General features: G+C 54.1%; 1 protein-coding gene across 1 annotated transcript in view; it reads right to left on the minus strand.

Annotated features, from left to right (window-relative positions):
* Positions 1-1,503: 1,503 nt before the first annotated feature.
* LOC140901626 (opioid-binding protein/cell adhesion molecule) overlaps positions 1,504-27,874 on the minus strand; it is a 329,783-nt gene continuing 303,412 nt past the window's right edge. Inside the window, exon 7 of the mRNA XM_073320814.1 lies at positions 1,504-1,713. Coding sequence (XP_073176915.1) covers positions 1,613-1,713 — 101 coding nt within the window. The 3' untranslated portion in view covers positions 1,504-1,612. The remainder of the gene's footprint in view (positions 1,714-27,874) is intronic.

Here is a 27,874-nt window from a genome sequence, read left to right on the forward strand (position 1 = left end):
TTATTCAAGTACCCTCTGCTCATAAGAGGTTCCCAAACAAATACAAGAGTGATGTCAACACACTAGCAAAATAATTGGCCTCTGTCAGCTTCTGACTGGATGGATTCCTAAGAGAGCAAATGAGGATCGGGGCTGGGAAAGGGAGTGAGCATAGAAGTGCCGGTCAGGTGATAACCAGATTGCGTCTGGCTCTCTCAGGATGGATAGTGAACATCTTGTTTGGAATTGCCATAACTAATGGATAATTAGGACTTTTCTTAAAGAAAACTGGATGCATCCCCACTGGAAAACAGCAGTACAAGCACCTGTTAGCAGATATAAAACATTGGTTTTTAAACGCAAAAGATCATGAACAGCACTGGGGTGGAGTGAGGGGTGTTGCTTACTTTAAAAAAGAGAGTGTATATTTTGGGGAGGTAGGAGAAAACAGATCTCTGACTATTTTTTCTTTTGGAGGGGGGAGCTAAGTGAAGGATTGCTACTGCATTATCGTGCTTTGAATTGTCAGAGATGTGTCCAAATGGCCAAATATTGCTCAGCTTTATGGCCAGTAGTTCTGTTCTACCGCACGTATAAATGTAATATTGTGAAATTTCTCAATATCCTCCGCTGTAACAGGTAGATGAACAGACAAAATAGAAAGAAAATGAAATGGATGGAGGGAGCAGGATAGAAAGTTGGCTAGATAAATAGGTGACTCAATAGAGATGATTACGCTGATGGATGGATGAAGAGCAGAGAAGGAGAGATTTGGATAGAAGCACAGATAATTACATTGATAAATTGATAAATACAGTAAAGAGATGGTGAGCTAGAAAGCCAGATGGATAGCTAATTAGATGGATGGGTGAATAGGATAGATGGATGGATAGAATGGCTCCGTGATTACTTTGATGGATGAGGAGATGGATGACTCACCATTTTGTCTATTTATCTGTTTGTATTAGCCACTCACCCATCAGTTTTAGCAAGAGGGGAGAACAGTGTCCCCTAGCTTTTCCCTTTCTGCACTCCAAGGGATCTCAAATCCTTTGTCAGTGTTCAAATGCACTATCACTATGGCCCATTCACAGCCGCCACTTACTGCAGTTGTTGCCAAGAGCCCAGGTGCTGGCGGGGGAGCAGGGGGTGGATTTATTAAAACATCCCTCCAGATGGATGCCAGGTGAAGCCCAAGTGTAATAGGACACTTATCAACATGAACAGGTATGTACAGTGTAACAAGTAGAAAGAACAATCCTTTTGCTAAAGAGAGACAGAGATAATAGGACACTTTGACTCATTTTGACTTCTGCTGTGTGTCGTCCCTCAAACCAAGACACGTCTCCGGGGGCAATTTGAACAGGTTCGGCCGGGACACGCTTAACGTTAGGATAAGTTTATAAATAGGGTTGAGGGCGGGGCCGGGGTAGAAGAAACTGATTCGCTTTGGGAAACGCCCATGACTTATCCCCCAACAGGCGGTCGGAACCCTTTCCCCCCTTCCCCTCTCCCATCCCCCCCGGCAGTACGTTCAAGTGGTAAAACTGGTTGTTGCCCCCGCAGTATAGAGAGTAAAGTCTATGGTGTGGGAGAAGCCAGGTGTTGCCTCCGAGGACCCTTTGCTTTCTTATCAAAACTTGATGAGGAAGTGAGCGAGGAGGGTGCCCGATAGCCAGAGGCAGGCCAGCGCTCTGGAAGCTGCATTACTGCTGTCATGCACGGCTCCAGGGCCTGGACAAGGGAGAGACAGAGAGAAAGGTTTGTTATTACCAGCTGGAGGGAGAAGGAAATCAACCGGTCCATTGACTTCTAGGTGAGGTGGGTCCCAGAGGGAAGCCCCGAACTTTGGGGAAGTCTAGATCTGAGGTCCATGGCTCAGGCATATCTCAGCTAAAAACCCAGCAGGTCTTTTCCTCCCTGCCTTTGTCCAAAGCCAGAGTTTCCTTTCTCTCACTCATTGCTTGCAGCCTCGCTAAGCCAGGGTTTGCCGGGGCTGGGGGGATCCTCAACCATTACTTTCAGTTCACAAACCACTCCTGAGGGGAAAAGAATCGCTCCTAGACAGCCAGCTCCTCCATCCTTGTTCTGCTCAGGTTCCCAAAGGCCTCATTGCGCTGCCCGCCTGAAGGGATGCTGCTGTGACCCATCAGGTCCATGCGGCATAATTTGAGAATCTGTTTGTATTAGGCAGAGTGAGTGACCTCCGTCCGTGAGCTAGCTCCCCTGCTGCATCATGTGGCTGCCTAGACGGCTCCCCCGTCCTCTGTGTGACTCTTTGGAGCTCTTTTCTACTCCACCCTATTCTGCAGAGGTTCTTACACTGAGCTTTTCACCGGAGTGACTTCGGCTTGACCCCAATTAGGAAAAATCCAAGGTGGAAACAAAATCTGTGAGTCCCAGTTGAACTCCAGTCCCATTCCACTAATGCCATATAGCTCTTGCGTCCTAACGAACAGGCACTTGGATTTTCGAAGGCACCTAAGGGAGTTGGGCACCCAAATCCCAAGGAAATCCCAGACAGAATCTTTACTCTGGACTAAACTGGACTAAATTGTCAGGGAGCTTCAAACGAAATGGCCATTCGTAATGAGATCGGATAAATATATTGCCACAAATCGGACCAGTCAGTTCTAGGAGTCAGTGGTCCCGTTCCACACTTACTCACGTGAGGCTTAGGCAGTACAGTTGTGATGGGGAAGAAACGTGGACTGGGACCTTGAGCTCATTTCCCATAAGCCTCCTAGCCATTTCTCAGGTTGCTACCAACGGGGACTGGATTTGAGCGGATAAGCAAGAAGCATTATACATTACACTCGCCACAGACATGTAGCTACTGGCAGGGTGGAAGGTGATGCCTGTTTCCAGTCTGTTATCACTGTACAGCCAGGGCAAGGATGAAATGTCATGGGGAAGTCATGATGACACAGGCTCCAGCTGTTGGGGGCTGGGGTCAGGAACAGTGAGATCAAGGGCTGGAATGTCCCCTGTGTGGATGATTCCCGAGTAGGAGCCAGAGCTGCAGAGTTTGGACCCGCGCTGTTCTTACTGCAGGGGAAAGGTGTCAGCTGCTCGTAGCGCTCCCAATAACTGCCCCCCATCGTCAGAACCGAGTCCTCGGGACTCCCTCCCAACCCCTGCTCCCAGGGTATCCCAACACCCCTCCTGCGCAGTCTCATCACAGTGAGGAGAACTTGGTTCGCTGCCGCTGGAATCCGTATTGACCTGGGCCAGGAATCCCTATGGGGCGCAAGGGCAGGTTGCTTCTAAAGAGCTGCCATCCCCTGCTTTGCCCCATCCCCCTCTGCAGAACCGTGGAGGACTCCTGGGGGGCTTCCTTGGGGTCAGAGAGCCAGCGACTCCTCCTTCCATGCTCCCCTCCCCTGCCAGGAGGGAGCATTTGGCCCAAAGGACCTCAAAGGGCCAGGGAGGAAGAGGAGTTCCTTTCGGGGAGCCTTGTGGAGTTGTCGATAGGTGGCACTGCCTGACCCTAGAGATAAAAAATAGCCACCTCCCTGTCTGCAGCTTGCATGCCCTGTGCAGACCACTGGGGGCCAAGCTGCAGATACTGTCATATGCAGCATGGTCCACTGGTGTCCTCCTATATCCTGCATCTGTCGGTGATCATGTGGTAAAGACACCACTAGCCTTAGGACCAGGGGAACCAGACTGTAACTGACACGGCTTTCACTGGCGTCATTCCGTTTAGGTCCTGTAAGTAAGACTGAGTTGAATCGTCTTTGATGAGTCCCAGCTTGATACCTCCCACAAAACCACCACACTGGGTCCCCGGATTGGCATAGCAGGGGGCGGGTTGTGGGTCAGGATGAAGGTGCCTCCGCAGAGCTGTATGGGAAAGTAGGGACAAGGGTTAAAGTCAGGGCTGGAGTGTGTTAGCAGAGAGAGGTGGGAAAGCGGGGGTGGCGGCAGATCAGAACTGAGCTACATTGTCAGAGCTGTGTAAAGAGAGCTTACGCCGAGAGCCCGCAGCTCAAGCTATTGCCATCCGTCTGTGGGTTTGAGACGCACCACAATCAAGCTGCCTCCAACGTTGGCATGTATAAAAAAAACAAACCCTGCAGCCTGCTCCACGGTGCTTTGCAAGCTAGCGTAAATGCTCTGCATCCCCATAAGTGCTTTCTCTGGAGCACCGTATTGCTGCAAAAAGAATATGGCCCCACTTTACCCCAGCAAAACTCCCTAGGCCGCACTGCCTCTAATAGTATCATTTGCTCACAGTTCCAGAATCTCTCTCTCTGTATTTTGCACGGCTTTCCAAAAGCTCTGGATATAGCATCGAATCTGAGCAGAAAGCAACACTCTCTCCAAACAGACCGTCCCCCCGACTACACCCCCAGTGGAATTGCTAGAGACTAAAGATGCCAGGAAAGCACCGTGCTGTTTGATTAATTAATCACAATTTTACAGTAACCCTGATTGACTGGAGCCACGGAAAAGAAAGCAGCTGCACTTAACTCCTCCCAACTGGAGCTCTTTATGCTGTAACTGCTCTTAAATGCTCTACACTCTTGTAGCTCTGTTCTCTAGTGGGTTCTATTTCCCCGCCATACATGAACAGACAGATCTCAGTTGTTGTTTAACTAGCCTAATGGCACTAGCCGAATTAAAAATTGATAACGACCAAGGCACACGGGCAAACTGCAAACCGACAACTACCGCAAGCTCCCCCGGATCATTTTAATGTCATTCCTCTTCATACCGGGGGATATTGTCAGTAACCATATGTTGATTTGACTTTCTCCCTTCCAACGCGGAGAAACCCCATTTCAAACAGGCAGGGGCTCCTAGCCCAGCACTTAGGCCATTCACTTGAGTTGTAAGAGATCAAAGTTCAAATCCCTTCTCAGCAAGCAGACGGGATTCAAACTAGCACATCCCACGGGGAGTACTCAAATCACGAGCCTTCAGAGGGCTCTTGTTTCTTTGTCCCTTTTGGGCCAATTAATACATAACTGAAGTGGACCAGCTTCAACAGGCAAGAGTGAGGGAGCCCCCCATCGTGGTAACCCCAAGGTTAGGGCGTTAACCTGGGTTGCAGGAGATACCTGTTCAAACCCGCTTTTAACGGGCAGAGGGGGAATTTGTACCCGCATCTCCCTCAGCCCATGTGAGTATCCTAACCCCTGGAGTAGACAGGGAGTGTAGGAGACCTTTCTTTAAAGGCCTTCTCCTCATCAGACAGAGGATGAAACTGGGACAGGATCCCTCACACCACAGGTGATGACTCTAACCACTGGGCTAAAGGTTACACCGGAGGCCTCCAACTCTTTCCCTCTCTGCCCTCGGCTGTTTTGCGGGGTGTAAGGCTGGTACCTCACAATCTCACAAGAAATGGTTGGGGCACTGAAGTCACCTGACTCCAGGAGAGGGGGTTCCTGGCAGTGGATCTCAGGCAGAGATAGGTGCTGAACTCCCCAAATGAGGCAGGGCTAAGCCAGAGCCTCTCTCGTCGCTGTCTCCCAGTGGCTAGCTCAGGCAGCTCCCTGCTGGCTTTTATGGATTCCGTTCTTAGGTACCTGTCTCTCCCCTTTCATTGAAGAGGGAGCCTAAGTGCCCAACTCAGGCTTTGGGAATCTCCTTGTTCCAATTATTTTTCTAGGCATCTAAAAAGCAGGGATGGCACTGCTGGTGTTGTCACTTCTAAGTCGCTCTGTGGATCTGGGTGTGTGAGGGGCTTTCTGGAGCTCCTCTTCCCCTGCACTCCTGCTGCTTGGGATAGGGAGCTCTAAATTCCTTCTCTGTCCGCTTCTCTGGAGGTCAGCTGCAGTCTTCAGTCATCTCTTTTTTCCCCTGCCTCTGAAAGCTGAAGTAGCATCACACATCCACTGACAGCGTGAATGTTTGGCAGCATAAGACACGGGCCCATTCCCGGCTACTCTGGGCATGGGAATGCCTCTCTTCTTTGGGCCAACACCGGTTCTGAAATCGAATTCATCTGCCCCAAGAATAGAGCAATAACTTGGGCACATCAATGCAACATCTGATTCCGAGCTCCACAGAAGCGCCCTGTTCACGCCGAGTGTTTGCTTTGCATCAGCAACGTGTAATAACATGCGTGAATCTACATGTTCCTTGTCCTTGTGATCTGCCTCATGTTCTGGCAGAGGGGAAATGGGACATACTTCAAACCTTGGATAGCAACATCTCTGGACTGGGCAATAATGGACAGCTTGCTGAAGATCTGACAGTCAGCAGTTATTGTTTATGCTGTCTGCTTCTTCTTTTTTCCGATTGTTTTGTTGAGATTACAAAATTATTTGAGATTGTGCCTTTTTATGGGATCAAAGACCTCTGCCTCACCCCTTTGCAACCTCCTGGATATGAACTGCTTCATTTCTTGTGCCATTGTCTCTGATCATGCACTAACTTTCTGCAATTTCAGGTGGGGCAACGGTGTTCACAAGTGGCTTTCTGTTGTCTGGGCTTGTTCCAGGTTCAGTGCTAAAAGGATTTGTCATTCTTGGACAGACATTTCATCTGCAGCCATGCGCTTTGTGATAGCTGCTTTGTGGAGATCTGTTGCTGAAGGCTGCACTCCACACATTTGTTGGTCACTTACAGCTGCTTTAAAACCTGCAGCCAGTTAATACTTGGTCAGAGCCTTATCTTCTGTGGAAAGATGCTGATGCTTCCCACAATTCTTGTTGAGTGATTGATCAACCGACATGCCATGCCATCCACCACTGAAGGGTTTGGCAGTCGGGTATGCTGACAAACAACTAGGACACGATATATTGCTGGCTTCTCCTCCTCTAGAAGTCTGGTTTCTGATACATTTATAAAACTCCGTCTAGCATCGTTCACATGACCACACTGGAAGTCAGTGGAATCATCTCTGCAAATGTCTCTAGCTCCATGGACTTGTCATCATCTCTCTTGGCTGCTAAGTATCCATTAGTAGTTGGGAGAAATCCATGACATAATTTTCCCAGAACAGAAATGCTTATGAAGTTTTTTTCTGGGGTAACGTAAGTGTCCATGACCTGGTGATTGGGTGCTATTCCTTAAGTCTGCCAGGGCATTCTGTGCGTCTGCTCTGTTTCCTCTCTGTGCCTTCTCTAATCCTTCAAATGCATCACTGTACGATTGACCTTTCTCCAAGATATGTGTCTTCTCACCTTCTGGGAGAACACCGTTGTTCATGGAACCGCCAGCTGTCATCCATTTCAAGCAATTCATCGCTTCATTCATAACGTTGTGGATTCTAACGGCATGGTTATATGCTTTCCCTCTTAGAGCATGGCTAATGACTGAAGCACCATAGACACTGGCTTCCACAAGAATGTTTTCAAACCCACTTTCCTGCATTCCTGCCTATATTGCCCATGAAATTCAGTGCACAGTGCATGACTCCCACCTCAAGGTGGTCCCTCAACTGTGCTTTGCAATAGGTTGTTTCATCATAAATGACATATGTCCAGTCTTGGATCTGAGAATGGAACATATCTTGAAAATATTTCATCATTGTATATGCTGTATTAACATTAGTTGCTGGTGCAGGAATCCTAGGACAGTAGCCAATATTCATAAAATAGCAGACAGAATTTTTTTTCTCAGATCAGTCCATTCTACAAATAATGACACAAGTTTTGATGTATTACCTGGTACAAACAAGCTCATGCTGTCATGTGACTACAGACTTTTGCTTTCACGGAAGGCAAAAAGTACAGGAAAATGCATAAAATATACCACCTGGGGCTAAATATTTCCCAAACTGTCCATACATAGTACTCTGCTGAGTATATAGTTGCATTAGCAATTGTATTTAGAAGCTTTCTGTCAGTTTTGGTCAAAGTTTGACTATGTTTCTTTGAGTTATGTCCCTTTTGAGATTTTATTATTTTTTTGATATGTGATCGTAATGAATTTTTTCTAGCTGATTGGTTACCCAGACTCATTAATAAGATCCTTTTACTCTGGCTGGCAGACTAAAGTAAGAATTATCCCTATTTTAGGTGGGCCAACTGAGGCACTGACCTGCACATTAAAAATCACTCGAAATCCAGCCAAAATGTTTTGTTCCAATCCCAGACGGATTTTTTTTTTTTCTGACTTGTCTAATCACCCAAAATTTTGAAAACTTTTATTTTCGGGTTGCCCTAAACAATCCCCTTCCCTGCAATTGCTAGTAAACCAAAAAATTTGCCCGCTGTATCCAAGAATTGTGACTTCTCCCTGCGCCCTGCTTGGATTACTTAAACCACTCTGCCTCTCTAGGCTAGCTGGAGAAGGAAGCCAACAGCACAGGGGAGACAATATTCACATTTCGAATTTAGAGGGCCTCAGTCCGAGTACCTTGATGTCTTTTCATTTTAAGCAATTCTGGAATTGTAACTAACGCCGCCCCGGTTAATCACGCCATGATGTTTTCAACTCAAGCTCTCTGGCTCTAACTGGAAGAGAAACCCAAAGCCGCTCCTCTTCCATACACAGACACGCAGAGCTCTGCGTGGACTCCGTCCGCTCCCATGCACTACGTGCACAGGTGTGTTGAAGGGAAACGCAAAGAGCAGCATCAAAATATTGTTAAATGTAATTCTAGCTGGAGCAATTGATCTTAAAGCATTGATCAAATAAAAGGCCGAATGACTTTCGGCCTGCTTCGTTGGCCTGAGGCTGGGGGGAGGGGAGGGGAGCCTCATTAAGCTGCATGAAGCACATAGAGATTGTCCGATGGAAGGCACACTAGGAGGGCAGAGTGTTATTGCTGCCCAGGCGCTATGGTGATGGGCACAACAAAAATGTCTAAAGAGATAGTCGGTCCAAAGTGGCCTACTTACATTAATCTGAATGAATTAGGTTGAGCTAGCTACCCTAATGAAAACAGCCTTAAACTAAGGTTTGCCTTGAAGGAGCTTAACTTGCTCCTGTCTCAGTGGGCAAAATTCCCAGTGACTTCAGTCAACACTACAGTATCAGGCCCTAAACTGGGAGAGACAGGCCTTGGCTACACCGGGGAATGATACAATGTCATGGAAATGCTAGGGCTGCTAGTATGTAATGGGGAAAGGCAACATGATCTAGCGGATAGGATACTGTAATAGGAGTCAGGTTCTATTCCTGGCTCTGCCACTGACCTACTTGGTGACCTCAGGCAAGCCACTTCACTGTTCTGTGCCTCAGTTTCCCCACCTGCCCTTTGTCCCAATTTTCAAATCAAGATGTAAGTTCTTTGGGGCAGGGACTGTCTCTTATTATGCGTTTATACAGCACCTCGCACAACAGGGCCCTGATTTAATTAGTTCGGACTCCTAGCTGATACTGTAATACAGATAATAAACTAGCGGTTCTCTTCCACTTGCGTTATTTCCCGGGTTCACACCTAGCGGTGCAGCTAAGCAGTGCAAGTGCCCTGCCCACAGCGGCGTGTCAGGAATCATCGGCACATGCTAGCTAGTTTTCCGGTGCTTCCTGTCTATGCCAGCACTGTAATGTCACAAGCTAAGAGCAAACCTTATTTAGACTTGTTTGAAGTGGGGCGAACGTCAACAGTACAAAGCCGCCTTTAGAATGAGTGCAGTTACCCAGAATGCTACAATTCTCCAATATGTAGAAAAGGCCATACTGGGTAGAAGTCAAATGTATCATTCCTGCACAGCACAAAGTAACATATGTTCTGCACCTGTGATCTTAGAATCATAGAATCATAGAACCATAGAATCATAGAATATCAGGGTTGGAAGGGACCCCAGAAGGTCATCTAGTCCAACCCCCTGCTCAAAGCAGGACCAATTCCCAGTTAAATCATCCCAGCCAGGGCTTTGTCAAGCCTGACCTTAAAAACCTCTAAGGAAGGAGATTCTACCACCTCCCTAGGTAACGCATTCCAGTGTTTCACCACCCTCTTAGTGAAAAAGTTTTTCCTAATATCCAATCTAAACCTCCCCCACTGCAACTTGAGACCATTACTCCTCGTTCTGTCATCTGCTACCATTGAGAACAGTCTAGAGCCATCCTCTTTGGAACCCCCTTTCAGGTAGTTGAAAGCAGCTATCAAATCCCCCCTCATTCTTCTCTTCTGCAGGCTAAACAATCCCAGCTCCCTCAGCCTCTCCTCATAACTCATGTGTTCCAGTCCCCTAATCATTTTTGTTGCCCTTCGCTGGACTCTCTCCAATTTATCCACATCCTTCTTGAAGTGTGGGGCCCAAAACTGGACACAGTACTCCAGATGAGGCCTCACCAATGTCGAATAGAGGGGAACGATCACGTCCCTCGATCTGCTCGCTATGCCCCTACTTATACATCCCAAAATGCCATTGGCCTTCTTGGCAACAAGGGCACACTGCTGACTCATATCCAGCTTCTCGTCCACTGTCACCCCTAGGTCCTTTTCTGCAGAACTGCTGCCTAGCCATTCGGTCCCTAGTCTGTAGCTGTGCATTGGGTTCTTCCGTCCTAAGTGCAGGACCCTGCACTTATCCTTATTGAACCTCATCAGATTCCTTTTGGCCCAATCTTCCAATTGGTCTAGGTCCTTCTGTATCCTATCCCTCCCCTCCAGCGTATCTACCACTCCTCCCAGTTTAGTATCATCCGCAAATTTGCTGAGAGTGCAATCCACACCATCCTCCAGATCATTTATGAAGATATTGAATAAAACCGGCCCCAGGACCGACCCTTGGGGCACTCCACTTGATACCGGCTGCCAACTAGACATGGAGCCATTGATCACTACCCGTTGAGCCCGACAATTTAGCCAGCTTTCTACCCACCTTATAGTGCATTCATCCAGCCCATACTTCCTTAACTTGCTGACAAGAATACTATGGGAGACCGTGTCAAAAGCTTTGCTAAAGTCAAGAAACAATACATCCACTGCTTTCCCTTCATCCACAGAACCAGTAATCTCATCATAAAAGGCGATTAGATTAGTCAGGCATGACCTTCCCTTGGTGAATCCATGCTGGCTGTTCCTGATCACTTTCCTCTCATGCAAGTGCTTCAGGATTGATTCTTGGAGGACCTGCTCCATGATTTTTCCAGGGACTGAGGTGAGGCTGACTGGCCTGTAGTTCCCAGGATCTTCCTTCTTCCCTTTTTTAAAGATTGGCACTACATTAGCCTTTTTCCAGTCATCCGGGACTTCCCCGGTTCGCCACGAGTTTTCAAAGATAATGGCCAGTGGCTCTGCAATCACAGCCGCCAATTCCTTCAGCACTCTCGGATGCAACTCGTCCGGCCCTATGGACTTGTGCACGTCCAGCTTTTCTAAATAGTCCCTAACCGCCTCTATCTCTATCTGATCTTCAGCCTTGGGAAGGTACAGTATATACCCCAGGGTCTCATGTGAAACCAGGAAAATGGGGTGTGAAGGACAAAAAAAAAATTGAAAAGGCAAAGGCACAATAAAGGCTACGTGTACAGAGTAAAGAGAAAGCAGGGAAGGACATAAAGAAAAATAACTACAGGGGAAAAAAATAAGGAGCCCTGCAGAGAAAGGCCCATAAAGAAGACATAAAGCTGTTTGGGAATTTGTAAGGTCAATTTGTGTGTGTGCAGGGGGTGAGAAGAGGGATTACTCAGCCAGACAGACAATTTTCAGCGGGAGATGAGTCTGAAAACAGGTTGACAAACGTGACTGTGCTCCATTGCGGTTTCTGCTGGCAGCAATGCTGGAAGACAAACCTCTTAAAGGAGCCGATTATTCTAAGAGAGCCTGAGTGGAACATGACTTTATGACAGGCAAAGGGCGAGTTTAATAACCAGCTGATGCTACAAGTGCAGTCCGCTCTCTTTGGATTTGTCTTGCATGCATGGAAGGAAATCTAGGCCGTCTGTTCAAGGAACTTGTTTTTCTCAAATTAGTGGGAGTGCCCAGGTCGCTCACCCAGTGGAGCAGCGACTGGGCAGAGGGGGTTTACATTCCAAACTCAGCTTTCATCCTTCTCTCTCTAATTTGGTTTAACTGATTGAAGTCAGTGGCCTATAAACTGCATACGGCAGCAGCGTCAGTGTGTTCTGGAGAGTACCCTTCGGCTTTATGGCACCAAGGGTTTCAGTGGCCACTTGGCAGGACTTTTTTTTTATCGTAAATGCACCCAAAGGAAATATTTGTCCATGCTTGTTTAAATTAGCAGGAACTGTTCACTGTTGTTCACCAGCTGCCCAAATTGCAGCGGGACATACTCAGCCTCCAGTTACAGAGAGAGGGGGAACCTCTTGCCTGGATCATCCTTAGCAAACTTGGGTGGCTTATAACCTTGCTGTTGGACTCTAAATGTTAACGGAGAAATTCGCCCCTTTGCAAGGGCTTGCATGAGACCTGTGCACTGCGTAACTCTCATGGTTTAAAGCTTAAGTGAAACCTTGTATGGACCCTTCTACACAGAGGGTGTCTGGGACCCAGGACAGAAATAATGCACATCCATGTCTTGTAGCTGTTATTGGGCTGGACATCTCAAGATCAACCCTGCACTCTCTTGGTAACTACAGATGGGCCAAAAGCGAAGCCTTTGGTCAAAACCCCTCTGAAGTCCCATGGAGGTTCAGATTTGAATCCCCAAATTGAAAGCCACCTCTATGATTCTAAGGTCACATTTTCCAGATTTGTCCCAAGTTGACAGAAAACGTGGGACTTCAGCTGAGTTCACAAGATGTTTGCCATGTGGGGGACAAAATTTCAGTCATCAATCTCTTATTCAGCTGTAACCCCGAATTCCAGGTTAGACTCCCATCGGAACAGCTCCTCCTTTTCTCAGTGCAGTCAGAAATAACCGCAAGAAGAGAAAAAGGGCCCTTTCCCCCTTGAAAAGAAGACTCATTAATTTATAATTACACATTAACTGAAATCTCTCACACTTGGCTGTGATCTGAACTGAAAATAAAAACAATGTGCACAGCCTAACCTCATTAATTCTAAGGCAAAGGAATAACAACCATCATAATGGCAAAAAAAAGACAAATAATGGAGTGAGGGGATGTAATTAGCTGACGCATCTCTCTACTTGTTCAGGAACACAAACCTGTTTTCCGCAGTGCAAAACCAGCCTCGCCAAATTGTTTCATTTCAAACAGAACTTTTATTTTCCTTAATTACAACAGACTGTGGTACTGTGTTTCCAGGCATCTACCAGACGATCTTTGTAGAGCAATTAAAATCATTTGGGGGGAAGGGGGGGAAGTGCAGTCGATGCTTGTTTTTGTTTTGTATTTTAAAATTGCATAGAGTTGGTGCATGATATAGTGCTGTGACTGGGAGCCTTGTAATGCTCTCTCAGAAAAGCTAATTTCCTTGGGATCATCACAATAAAGACCGAGACACTGCCAAGCTGCAAAATCTCCAAGCCTCTGCTGACTTTAGCAAACGTCGAATTGACAGCGTCAGAACTCGGAACGCGAGGACTAATAACCAGATGGCAATGATTCGGGAAAGGGGGGAGAAACACTCATCAGAAATGAAATGTGAAATGTCTGCATATTTTTCTAATATGTTGACATTTTGCAGGTTTCAGAAAATGTAACTGATTGCGCTGCTGTCAGCCAGAAAAAGGAAGGGACTGATTCACTCCACTCCTCCGTAACGAAATCGGAGATGTGAAAATGTATTTGGGAAGGAAATGGAAGGCTCTTCAGAGTTCTTGCTACAGAGGGGAAAAGAAATCCCTTGACAATAATTTGCTTAACCGTTTTTGATTGAAAGTGGTTTTCCCCCCCACGTTTCAGTTTGCATTCAAGGCTCTTTCAATATGACTCACCAATTTACCAGATGAAGCTGTTTGAGAGTCTGTGTTTAGAAAGGGACTGGTTTTGCTCAGTGCTACGTATGAGCCAGAACCTTTAGAGTCAGGTTGGAATCCAAAGCACCCCCAAAGTCCAGGGAGTGTCTGCAATCACTGTAAAGGCATGAGCTTATAATAGCGATAAGCAAGATTTGCAAAGGTTGGCTTCATATCCATTGGCTAGGGCAGGGGTTCTCAAACTTCATTGCACGCCGAACCCCTTCTGATAACAAAAATTACTGCACGACCCCAGGAAGGGGGGACCAAAGACTGTGACCACCCCTGCCCTGCCACCCCGGGTCTGGGGGGAGGGCAAAGCCAAAGCCTGAGGGCTTCAGTCCTGGTCTGGGGGCTTGTAATGTGAGCCCCGCCACCTAGGGCTGAAGCCGAAGCCTGAGCCTGCCACCTTGCGTTTCGGCTTCAGCCTCTTTCACACCTCTTCCCCTGAGCCCCAGCAAGTCAAATGCGAGACTTGGTGATCCCATTAAAATGGGGTACCAACTCACAGTTTGAGAATCGCTGGGCTAGAGGGGCCTCCATTTGATGTTAGTTTGACTCGCAACAGAGCCCTGAGTCATGAAGTTTGGATGTGGGTCCATACTTTCCCATAGTTTGAGACCAGACTCGTGCTGTGATTCACACCAATCTCTAGCTAGCACCAAAAAGTTGGAGTTTAAAGAGATGAATGAAGATGGTGTTGTACAGTCCTTAACCCTCTTGTGCCCCCCTGACATTCAAAGTGGATTGTAACGAGGGTACTTCCTTTTGGCCCAGCTGATCTCACTCAAAAACCTACAGCTAGAACAGGGGTGGGCAAACTATGGCCCACAGGCTGGATCCAGCCTGTCGGGGCTTTGGGTCCGGCCCGCGGGATTGCCCCCCAGTAGCGCCACGGGCCCTGTGCCACTCCCGGAAGCGGATGGCATCACGTTCCTGTGGGGGCAGGGACAGAGGGCTCCCTGCGCTGCCCTCGCCTGCAGGCACTGCCCCCCACATTTCACATTGGCCAGGAAGGGGGAACTGGGGCCAATGGGAGCTTTGGGGGAGGTACCCGTAGGCAAGGGAAGGGTGCGGAACCCTCTGTCCCGCGCTTCCACACCTCTTCCCCAGAGGCCGTAGGGATGTGGTACCAGAGCAGGGCAGCCAGGGAGCCAGCCTTAGCCAGCCCTCACCCCTTCTGCACCCCACACCCCAACCCCCTGCCCTGAGCCCCCTCCCACACTCTGCACCCCCCTGCACCCTAACCCCTTGCCCTGAGCCCCTTCCTGCACCCCACGCTCCCTCCCATACCCCAACCCCCTGCCCCAGCCTACATTCATGGCCCTGCATGCAATTTCCCCACCCAGATGTGGCTCTTGGGCCAAAAAGTCTGCCCTCCCCTGAACTAGAAGCTACTGCCTTACTTTCCTGCAAAAAAGGTGATGACAGTAACTTTCCCAGAGCATGATACGCGTGTCTCATTCCTGCCATGCCTGGGGCACAGCTCACTACAGTTGTCTTTGGCTTTTAAATGGTAAAGGAAAAAAAATCACCGTGTTCTCTCCCCCTCCCGGCCCGCCCCCCCGGGCTCTTCAGGTTCTGAATGCAATTAGTGTGATGCTGTGCCTTTGTCTCATCTCCCTTAATCCTGAGGGGTTTGAAAGGTACAAACACAACACAAGACACAGAAAACAAACAACCGACCAGCCCAGAAAAGCTCTTAACTTTTCTTTGTGTGGAGGGAAAACTCAAGCTAGTGGGTTTAACTCAAGCTAGTGGGTTTTATTCAAGTCATTTTCTTTCGTTCCACAAAGAACTGGACTTGAGTGGAGACACAATATGAATTGATATTTCAACCTGATGCCCCCCCCCAACCCTTTGCAGCGGTGTTAGCAGAAGCTTCCACAGTGCTGGGTCTCGTGGCATTTCTATTTTAACCCCCTTCCCCTCTGGTCAAGAATAATCTGCCCTTGGCAGCGTTTCTCACTCCAGTTTATGCAGTAAGATGGATCAGACGCTGCTTCAGTATTACTTTGGGGGGCAGGGGGGATATTCCTTTTGGGTCAAGAGATGGGGGTTCTGTTTTGTTTGCTCTACTGCTGCGGCTTCTAGTGGCACTTGCTGGTTTTCAGAGGACAGATGAATACTGTTGCCTGTTCCACTTGATCTTCCTCACAGTTTGCAGCAGTCTTCATTCTGCTGCATCTTGGTTATTTTTACCCAATCTCCTGTTCTCCCCTGCTCCTTTATCTTGGCTGCTGAAATCTGATTAGCCCGGGCTCAGTAACCTCCTCTGTTTTTCCTGTTGCTCTCGCGCCTTTATTCACAACTTTCTAGACTCTCATTTTTCTGCAAAGGTTTACGAGATGGGATTTTATTTTATTTTTTAAATGTCGCTTTGTAGCAGCCTGGCTTTATGACCCTAGGCCTCTATTGATCGCGGGTCGTCATTTTCCCCTGGGCTAAGTGGGTGGGGAATGCCAGCCAATGAGAAAGTTTTCATTTCCCTTGCCCTGGTGTAAATGGCCCAAAAACTTTGTGAGCTGCAGCACTCAGGGGAGGAAATGCAAAGAGGATCTATCCCTTTCTTTCTATGCAAGTTCTAGGGAGGGGGAGTCTGTGCTCAGGCTGCTCCAGAGTTTGGGGGCAGCTCTTCTAGGCAATGTGAGGGGAGTCCCGGGGGGCAAGGCACAGTTCATGGCCTGCCCCCGGAATCCTGCAGGATCTATCAGGTGGCCAGGGGGAAGAGGGAAGGGTAGGAGGACCCAGGCCCTCCCCTTCCAGCAGATCCCTCTCCTGGGCCACTTCCTCCCTTCCCTTCAGTTTGGGGCCCAATCCAGTCTTCTGCTTGCACAGGCTCAGGAATTCAGAGCCCCAGCTGGGCTCAGGGAGAGCTTCCCAGCTCACTCCCAGAGTCCAATTGTTCCACCTAGTCAGGGAGAAGGGGAGGGGACAAGCACAAGGGGTCAGGCTCCCAGTCTCCCGGCTAAGTCTTCCTCGTACAGATTGCTCTGCCTCAGTGGCTACTGCATTATCTGCCCTTCTGCAGCCACTCTCTTCTTCCCCCAGGCCGACTGCCAGAGCTCCCTTTGGAGCAGGTCGGCCGAAGGAGGAAGATGCCTGGCAGCTGCTGAGGTGTGGGGCCATCTTGCCACAATACTGGGCCACCACCCCTCTAACCTGAGTGTGGGGTGGAAGATAAGGAATGGTTTTCCCCTTTTGCTGCGCCAGAATGAGAGTTCTGGCCCCCAGCCTTCAGTAAAAGGAAAATCAGCCTAATGCCTTGTTCTTTCCACAGTTCATCTCAAAGCATCTTCCTTGTCCACTCCCCATCGTGCAACGCTTCTGCCATCAAAGTTAAGTCCTGAAGCCAGCAGAGCCTGCTTTGCCCCTGGTGGTGGTGAAGAGGCAAGTAGGATTCCAGGTAGCAAACTCTGCGCGAGGGAAGAGACATTACAGTGCTTCACGCTGCCGAGGCCCTGCCGGAGGTGGTGGGCCAGCTGTCTTCTATGACAAAAGTGGCTGATCTCTAATATGTATTAAAAGTTACCTTGCTCCAGACTAAGATCACAATGTGAGACTTTCACCCTTTCTTTATCCCCCTGAAAGCCACTATGCCAGCATATCCTACTACGCTGCCTGGCCCTGTCCAGTTACAATACCACAGAGATGTCGGGGCTTAGCCCAGACTATGCGCAAAGAGGCGCGATACGGCACTGCATGCAAAAGGTACTGGCTACTGGTCACGACAGGCCAGGGTTGACAACAGCTCAGCCTCAGAATGAGACTTCGCTCAGTGCAGCCTCGAAACATCCTCGAACCTCAAGCCAAGCAGGCCCCTCGCCATGCCCCCCAGGGTAAAGGCATCAAGCCTCACATGCCCCCAGCCTAAAGGCATCCTCGAACAACGACACACCCCTGCCACACCCCCAGAAGTTAAATGGCTTGTAGACAGACACGCCCCAGAAACGCCCCCGCCACACCCCCCAGACTAAAGGCATCGGCGAACCACAACCCTGACACGCTCCTGCCGTGCCCCCTCACACCTCCCAGAATAAAGGCATTCTTGAACCACAACATGATCCTGACACGCCTGTGACACTCCCCCAGCAGGTAGAAGCTTCATGGACAGACACGCCCCCGACATGCCCCTGACACGTCCCCCAAGGTTGAAAGCATGAAAGCACAAGACTCACACGCCCCCAGGCGAAAGGCATCCTCGAACAACGACATGACCCTGACACGCCCCTGCCACACCCCCAGAAGTTAGATAGGTTGTAGACAGACACGCCCCTGACACGCCCCCCCAGACGAAAGACATCAGCAAACCACAATGCTGACACGCTCCTGCCATGCTCCCTCTCACCCCCAGGTTAAAGGCATTCTTGAACAACGACACGACCCTGACACGCCCCCAGCAGGTGGATGCTTCATGGACAGACACACCCCTGACACGCCCCCGCCATGCCCCTGACACGCCCCCCCCGGCTGAAGGCATGAAAGCACAAGCCTTACAAGCCCCCAGGCTGAAGGCATCCTCGAAAAACGACACGCCCCTGACACGCCCCCGCCACACCCCCAGAAGTTAGACAGCTTGTAGACAGACACGCCCCCGCCAGGCCCCCAGACTTAAGGCATCGGCGAACCACAACCCTGACACGCTCCTGCCATGCCCCCTCACACCCCCAGGTTAAAGGCATTCTTGAACCACGACACGACCCTGACACGCCTCTGACACGCCCCCGCCATGCCCCCAGCAGGAAGATGCTTCATGGACAGACACACCCCTGACACGCCCCCGCCATGCCCCTGACACGCCCCCCCCCGGCTGAAGGCATGAAAGCACAAGCCTCACACACCCCACCCCAGGCTAAAGGCATCCTCGAACAACGACACGCCTCTGACACGCCCCCGCCACACCTCCAGAAGTTAGATGGTTTGTAGACAGACACGCCCCTGACACACCCCCGACACGCCCCCGCCAGGCCCCCAGACTAAAGGCATCGGTGAACCACAACCCTGACACGCTCCTGCCATGCCCCCTCACACCCCCAGGTTAAAGGTATTCTTGAACCACGACACGCCTCTGACACGCCCCCGCCACGCCCCCAGCAGGAAGATGCTTCATGGACAGACAAACCCCTGACACGCCCCCGCCATGCCTCTGACACGCCCACCCCTCGCTGGAGGCATGAAAGCACAAGCCTCACACGCCCCCCAGGCTAAAGGCATCCTCGAACGACACGCCCCTGACACGCCCCCGCCACACCCCCAGAAGTTAGATGGTCTGTAGACAGACACACCCCTGACACGCCCCCGCCATGCCCCTGACACGCCCCCCCCCCGGCCGAAGGCATGAAAGCACAAGCCTTACACGCCCCCAGGCTGAAGGCAGCCTCGAACAACGACACGCCCCCGCCACACCCCTAGAAGTTAGATACCTTGTAGACTGACACGCCCCTGACACGCCCCCGCCAGGCCCCCAGACTAAAGGCATCGGCGAACCACAGCCCTCACACGCTCCTGCCATGCCCCCTCACACCCCCAGGTTAAAGGCATTCTTGAACCACGACACGCCTCTGACACGCCCCCGCCACGCCCCCAGCAGGTAGATGCTTCATGGACAGCCACACCCCTGACACGCCCCCGCCATGCCCCTGACACGCCCCCCCCGGCTGAAGGCATGAAAGCACAAGCCTCACACGCCCCCCCAGGCTAAAGGCATCCTCGAACAACGACACGCCCCTGACACGCCCCCGCCACACCCCCAGAAGTTAGATGGTCTGTAGACAGACACGCCCCTGACACGCCCCCCGCCACACCCCCAGAAGTTAGATGGTCTGTAGACAGACAAGCCCCTGACACGCCCCCGCCATGCCCCTGACATGGCCCACCCCCAGCTGAAGGCATGAAAGCACAAGCCTTACACGCCCCCAGGCTGAAGGCATCCTCGAACAACGACACGCCCCTGACACGCCCCCGCCACACCCCCAGAAGTTAGATAGCTTCTAGACAGACACGCCCCTGACACGCCCCCACCAGGCCCCCAGACTAAAGGCATCGGCGAACCACAACCCTCACACGCTCCTGCCATGCCCCCTCACACACCCAGGGTAAAGGCATTCTTGAACCACGACACGCCTCTGACACGCCCCCGCCACGCCCCCAGCAGGTAGATGCTTCATGGACAGACACACCCCTGACACGCCCCCGCCATGCCCCTGACACGCCCCCCCCCGGCTGAAGGCATGAAAGCACAAGCCTCACACGCCCCCCAGGCTAAAGGCATCCTCGAACAACGACACGCCCCTCACACGCCTCTGACACGCCCCCGCCACACCCCCAGAAGTTAGATGGTTTGTAGACAGACACGCCCCTGCCACGCCCCTGCCACGCCCCCGCCAGGCCCCCAGACTAAAGGGATCGGCGAACCACAACCCTGACACGCTCCTGCCATGCCCCGTCACACCCCCAGGTTAAAGGCATTCTTGAACGATGACACGACCCTGACACGCCTCTGACACGCCCCCGCCACGCCCCCAGCAGGTAGATGCTTCATGGACAGACACACCCCTGACACGCCCCCGCCATGCCCCTGACACGCCCCCCCCGGCTGAAGGCATGAAAGCACAAGCCTCACACGCCCCCCCCAGGCTAAAGGCATCCTCAAAAAACGACACGCCCCGACACGTCTATGACACGCCCCCGCCACACCCCCAGAAGTTAGATGGTCTGTACACAGACACGCCCCTGACACGCCCCCGCCACACGCCCAGAAGTTAGATGGTCTGTAGACAGACACACCCCCGCCACGCCCCCGCCAGGCCCCCAGACTAAAGGCATCGGCGAACCACAACCCTGACACGCTCCTGCCATGCCCCGTCACACCCCCAGGTTAAAGGCATTCTCGAACGACGACACGACCCTGACACGCCTCTGACACGCCCCCGCCACGCCCCCAGCAGGTAGATGCTTCATGGACAGACACACCCCTGACACGCCCCCGCCATGCCCCTGACACGCCCCCCCCGGCTGAAGGCATGAAAGCACAAGCCTTACACGCCCCCAGGCTGAAGGCATCCTCGAACAACGACACGCCTCTGACACGCCCCCGCCACACCCCCAGAAGTTAGATAGCTTGTAGACAGACACGCCCCCGCCACGCCCCCACCACGCCCCCAGACTAAAGGCATCGGCGAACCACAACCCTCACACGCTCCTGCCATGCCCCCTCACAGACCCAGGTTAAAGGCATTCTTGAACTACGACACGCCTCTGACACGCCCCCGCCACGCCCCCAGCAGGTAGATGCTTCATGGACAGACACACCCCTGACACGCCCCCGCCATGCCCCTGACACGCCCCCCCCACCGGCTGAAGGCATGAAAGCACAAGCCTCACACGCCCCCCCAGGCGAAAGGCATCCTCGAACAACGACACGCCCCTGACACGCCCCCGCCACACCTCCAGAAGTTAGATGGTCTGTAGACAGACACGCCCCCTCACACGCCCCCGCCACACCCCCAGAAGTTAGATGGTCTGTAGACAGACACACCCCTGACACGCCCCCGCCATGCCCCTGACATGGCCCACCCCGGCTGAAGGCATGAAAGCACAAGCCTTACACGCCCCCAGGCTGATTTTATCCTCGAACAACGACACGCCCCTGACACGCCCCCGCCACACCCCCAGAAGTGAGATGGTTTGTAGACAGGCACGCCCCCGCCACGCCCCCGCCAGGCCCCCAGACTAAAGGCATCGGCGAACCACAACCCTGACACGCTCCTGCCATGCCCCCTCACACCCCCAGGTTAAAGGCATTCTTGAACCACGACACGACCCTGACACGCGTCTGACACGCCCCCGCCACGCCCCCAGCAGGAAGATGCTTCATGGACAGACACACCCTGACACGCCCCTGCCATGCCCCTGACACGCCCCCCCCCGGCTGAAGGCATGAAAGCACAAGCCTTACACGCCCCCAGGCTGAAGGCATCCTCGAACAACGACACGCCCCTGACACGCCCCCGCCACACCCCCAGAAGTTAGATAGCTTGTAGACAGACACGCCCCTGACACGCCCCCGCCACACCCCCAGAAGTTAGATGGTCTGTAGACAGACACACCCCCGCCACGCCCCCGCCAGGCCCCCAGACTAAAGGCATCGGCGAATCACAACCCTGACACGCTCCTGCCATGCCCCCTCACACCCCCAGGTTAAAGGCATCCTCGAACAACGACATGTCTCTGACACGCCCCCGCCACACCCCCCAGAAGTTAGATGGTTTGTAGACAGATACGCCCCTGACACGCCCCCGCCACGCCCCCGCCAGGCCCCCAGACTAAAGGCATCGGCGAACCACAACCCTGACACGCTCCTGCCATGCCCCGTCACACCCCCAGGTTAAAGGCATTCTTGAACGACGACACGACCCTGACACGCCTCTGACACGCCCCCGCCACGCCCCAGCAGGTAGATGCTTCATGGACAGACACACCCCTGACACGCCCCCGCCATGCCCCTGACACGCCCCCCCCGGCTGAAGGCATGAAAGCACAAGCCTTACACGCCCCCAGGCTGAAGGCATCCTCGAACAACGACACGCCCCTGACACGCCCCCGCCACACCCCCAGAAGTTAGATAGCTTGTAGACAGACACGCCCCTGACACGCCCCCGCCACACCCCCAGAAGTTAGATGGTCTGTACACAGACACGCCCCTGACACGCCCCCGCCACACCCCCAGAAGTTAGATGGTCTGTAGACAGACACACCCCCGCCACGCCCCCGCCAGGCCCCCAGACTAAAGGCATTGGCGAACCACAACCCTGACACGCTCCTGCCATGCCCCGTCACACCCCCAGGTTAAAGGCATTCTCGAACGACGACACGACCCTGACACGCCTCTGACACGCCCCCGCCACGCCCCCAGCAGGTAGATGCTTCATGGACAGACACACCCCTGACACGCCCCCGCCATGCCCCTGACACGCCCCCCCCGGCTGAAGGCATGAAAGCACAAGCCTTACACGCCCCCAGGCTGAAGGCATCCTCGAACAACGACACGCCTCTGACACGCCCCCGCCACACCCCCAGAAGTTAGATAGCTTGTAGACAGACACGCCCCCGCCACGCCCCCACCACGCCCCCAGACTAAAGGCATCGGCGAACCACAACCCTCACACGCTCCTGCCATGCCCCCTCACAGACCCAGGTTAAAGGCATTCTTGAACTACGACACGCCTCTGACACGCCCCCGCCACGCCCCCAGCAGGTAGATGCTTCATGGACAGACACACCCCTGACACGCCCCCGCCATGCCCCTGACACGCCCCCCCCACCGGCTGAAGGCATGAAAGCACAAGCCTCACACGCCCCCCCAGGCGAAAGGCATCCTCGAACAACGACACGCCCCTGACACGCCCCCGCCACACCTCCAGAAGTTAGATGGTCTGTAGACAGACACGCCCCCTCACACGCCCCCGCCACACCCCCAGAAGTTAGATGGTCTGTAGACAGACACACCCCTGACACGCCCCCGCCATGCCCCTGACATGGCCCACCCCGGCTGAAGGCATGAAAGCACAAGCCTTACACGCCCCCAGGCTGATTTTATCCTCGAACAACGACACGCCCCTGACACGCCCCCGCCACACCCCCAGAAGTGAGATGGTTTGTAGACAGGCACGCCCCCGCCACGCCCCCGCCAGGCCCCCAGACTAAAGGCATCGGCGAACCACAACCCTGACACGCTCCTGCCATGCCCCCTCACACCCCCAGGTTAAAGGCATTCTTGAACCACGACACGACCCTGACACGCGTCTGACACGCCCCCGCCACGCCCCCAGCAGGAAGATGCTTCATGGACAGACACACCCTGACACGCCCCTGCCATGCCCCTGACACGCCCCCCCCCGGCTGAAGGCATGAAAGCACAAGCCTTACACGCCCCCAGGCTGAAGGCATCCTCGAACAACGACACGCCCCTGACACGCCCCCGCCACACCCCCAGAAGTTAGATAGCTTGTAGACAGACACGCCCCTGACACGCCCCCGCCACACCCCCAGAAGTTAGATGGTCTGTAGACAGACACACCCCCGCCACGCCCCCGCCAGGCCCCCAGACTAAAGGCATCGGCGAATCACAACCCTGACACGCTCCTGCCATGCCCCCTCACACCCCCAGGTTAAAGGCATCCTCGAACAACGACATGCCTCTGACACGCCCCCGCCACACCCCCCAGAAGTTAGATGGTTTGTAGACAGATACGCCCCTGACACGCCCCCGCCACGCCCCCGCCAGGCCCCCAGACTAAAGGCATCGGCGAACCACAACCCTGACACGCTCCTGCCATGCCCCGTCACACCCCCAGGTTAAAGGCATTCTTGAACGACGACACGACCCTGACACGCCTCTGACACGCCCCCGCCACGCCCCAGCAGGTAGATGCTTCATGGACAGACACACCCCTGACACGCCCCCGCCATGCCCCTGACACGCCCCCCCCGGCTGAAGGCATGAAAGCACAAGCCTTACACGCCCCCAGGCTGAAGGCATCCTCGAACAACGACACGCCCCTGACACGCCCCCGCCACACCCCCAGAAGTTAGATAGCTTGTAGACAGACACGCCCCTGACACGCCCCCGCCAGGCCCCCAGACTAAAGGCATCGGCGAACCACAACCCTCACATGCTCCTGCCATGCCCCCTCACACCCCCAGGTTAAAGGCATTCTTGAACCACGACACGCCTCTGACACGCCCCCGCCACGCCCCAGCAGGTAGATGCTTCATGGACAGCCACACCCCTGACACGCCCCCGCCATGCCCCTGACACGCCCCCCCCGGCTGAAGGCATGAAAGCACAAGCCTCACACGCCCCCCCCAGGCTAAAGGCATCCTCGAACAACGACACGCCCCTGACACGCCCCCGCCACACCCCCAGAAGTTAGATGGTCTGTAGACAGACACGCCCCTGACACGCGCCCGCCACAGCCCCAGAAGTTAGATGGTCTGTAGACAGACACGCCCCTGACACGCCCCCGCCATGCCCCTGACATGGCCCACCCCCGGCTGAAGGCATGAAAGCACAAGCCTTACACGCCCCCAGGCTGAAGGCATCCTCGAACAACGACACGCCCCTGACACGCCCCGCCACACCCCCAGAAGTTAGATAGCTTGTAGACAGACACGCCCCCGCCACGCCCCCAGACTAAAGGCATCGGCGAACCACAACCCTCACACGCTCCTGCCATGCCCCCTCACAACCCCAGGTTAAAGGCATTCTTGAACCACGACACGCCTCTGACACGCCCCCGCCACGCCCCCAGCAGGTAGATGCTTCATGGACAGACACACCCCTGACACGCCCCCGCCATGCCCCTGACACGCCCCCCCCGGCTGAAGGCATGAAAGCACAAGCCTCACACGCCCCCCCCAGACTAAAGGCATCCTCGAAAAATGACACGCCCCTGACACGCATCTGACATGCCCCCGCCACACCCCCAGAAGTTAGATGGTCTGTAGACAGACACGCCCCTGACACACCCCCGCCATGCCCCCGCCAGGCTCCCAGACTAAAGGCATCGGCGAACCACAACCCTCACACGCTCCTGCCATGCCCCCTCACACACCCAGGTTAAAGGCATTCTTGAACCACGACACGCCTCTGACACGCCCCCGCCACGTCCCCAGCAGGTAGATGCTTCATGGACAGACAAACCCCTGACACGCCCCCGCCATGCCCCTGACACGCCCCCCCCCGGCTGAAGGCATGAAAGCACAAGCCTCACACGCCCCCCAGGCTAAAGGCATCCTCGAACAACGACACCCCCCTGACACGCCCCCGCCACACCCCCAGAAGTTAGATGGTTTGTAGACAGACACGCCCCTCACACGCCCCTGCCAGGCCCCCAGACTAAAGGCATCGGCGAACCACAACCCTGACATGCTCCTGCCATGCCCCCTCACACCTCCAGGTTAAAGGCATCCTCGAACAACGACACGCCCCTGACACGCCTCTGACACGCCCCCGCCACACCCCCAGAAGTTAGATGGTCTGTAGACAGACACGCCCCTCACACGCCCCCGCCACACCCCCAGAAGTTAGATGGTCTGTAGACAGACACACCCCTGACACGCCCCCGCCATGCCCCTGACATGGCCCAACCCCGGCTGAAGGCATGAAAGCACAAGCCTTACACGCCCCCAGGCTGATTTTATCCTCGAACAACGACACGCCCCTGACACGCCCCCGCCACACCCCCAGAAGTGAGATGGTTTCTAGACAGACACGCCGCTGACACGCCCCCGCCACGCCCCCGCCAGACCCCCAGACTAAAGGCATCGGCGAACCACAACCCTGTCACGCTCCTGCCATGCCCCCTCACACTCCCAGGTTAAAGGCATTCTTGAACGACGACACGACCCTGACACGCCTCTGACACGCCCCCCGCCACGCCCCCAGCAGATAGATGCTTCATGGACAGACACACCCCTGACACGCCCTCGCCATGCCCCTGACACGCCCCCCTCGGCTGAAGCCATGAAAGCACACGCCTTACACGCCCCCAGGCTGAAGGCATCCTTGAACAACGACACGCCCCTGACACGCCCCCGCCACACCCCCAGAAGTTAGATAGCTTGTAGACAGACACGCCCCTGACACGCCCCCGCCAGGCCCCCAGACTAAAGGCATCGGCGAACCACAACCCTCACACGCTCCTGCCATGCCCCCTCATAACCCCAGGTTAAAGGCATTCTTGAAGCACGACACGACCCTGACACGCCTCTGACACGCCCCCGCTACGCCCCCAGCACGTAGATGCTCGAACGACACGCCCCTGACACGCCTCTGACACGCCCCCGCCACACCCCCAGAAATTAGATGGTTTGTAGACAGACACGCCCCTGACACACCCCCGACACGCCCCCGCCAGGCCCCCAGACTAAAGGTATCGGCGAACCACAACCCTGACACGCTCCTGCCATGCCCCCTCACACCCCCAGGTTAAAGGCATCCTCGAACAACGACACGCCCCTGACACGCCTCTGACACGCCCCCACCACACCCGCAGAAGTTAGATGGTCTGTAGACAGACACGCCCCCGCCACACCCCCAGAAGTTAGATGGTCTGTAGACAGACACACCCCTCACACGCCCCCGCCAGGCCCCCAGACTAAAGGCATCGGCGAACCACAACCCTGACACGCTCCTGCCATGCCCCGTCACACCCCCAGGTTAAAGGCATTCTTGAACGACGACACGACCCTGACACGCCTCTGACACGCCCCCGCCATGCCCCCAGCAGGTAGATGCTTCATGGACAGACACACCCCTGACACGCCCCCGCCATGCTCCTGACACACCCCCCCCCGGCTGAAGGCATGAAAGCACAAGCCTCACACACACCCCCAGGCTAAAGGCATCCTCGAACAACGACACGCCCCTGACACGCCCCCGCCACACCCCCAGAAGTTCGATAGCTTGTAGACAGACACGCCCCTGACACGCCCCCGCCACGCCCCCCCCAGGCCCCCAGACTAAAGGCATCGGCGAACCACAACCCTCACACGCTCCTGCCATGCCCCGTCACACCCCCAGGTTAAAGGCATTCTTGAACGACGACACGACCCTGACACGCCCCCAGCAGGTAGATGCTTCATGGACAGACACACCCCTGACACGCCCCCGCCATGCCCCTGACACGCCCCCCCCGGCTGAAGGCATGAAAGCACAAGCCTCATACGCCCCCCCAGGCTAAAGGTATCCTCGAACAACGACACGCCCTGACACGCCTCTGACATGCCCCCGCCACACCCCCAGAAGTCAGATGGTCTGTAGACAGACACGCCCCTGACACGCCCCCGCCACACCCCCAGAAGTTAGATGGTCTGTAGACAGACACACCCCTCACACGCCCCCGCCATGCCCCTGACACGGCCCACCCCCGGCTGAAGGCATGAAAGCACAAGCCTTACACGCCCCCCAGGCTGAAGGCATCCTCGAACAACGACACGCCCCTGACACGCCCCCGCCACACCCCCAGAAGTGAGTAGGTTTGTAGACAGACACGCCCCTGACACGCCCCCGCCACGCCCCCGCCAGGCCCCCAGACTAAAGGCATCGGCGAACCACAACCCTGACACGCTCCTGCCATGCCCCCTCACACCCC

Source organism: Lepidochelys kempii, chromosome 22, assembly GCF_965140265.1.
Source record: "Lepidochelys kempii isolate rLepKem1 chromosome 22, rLepKem1.hap2, whole genome shotgun sequence".
Lineage (NCBI taxonomy): Eukaryota > Metazoa > Chordata > Testudines > Cheloniidae > Lepidochelys > Lepidochelys kempii.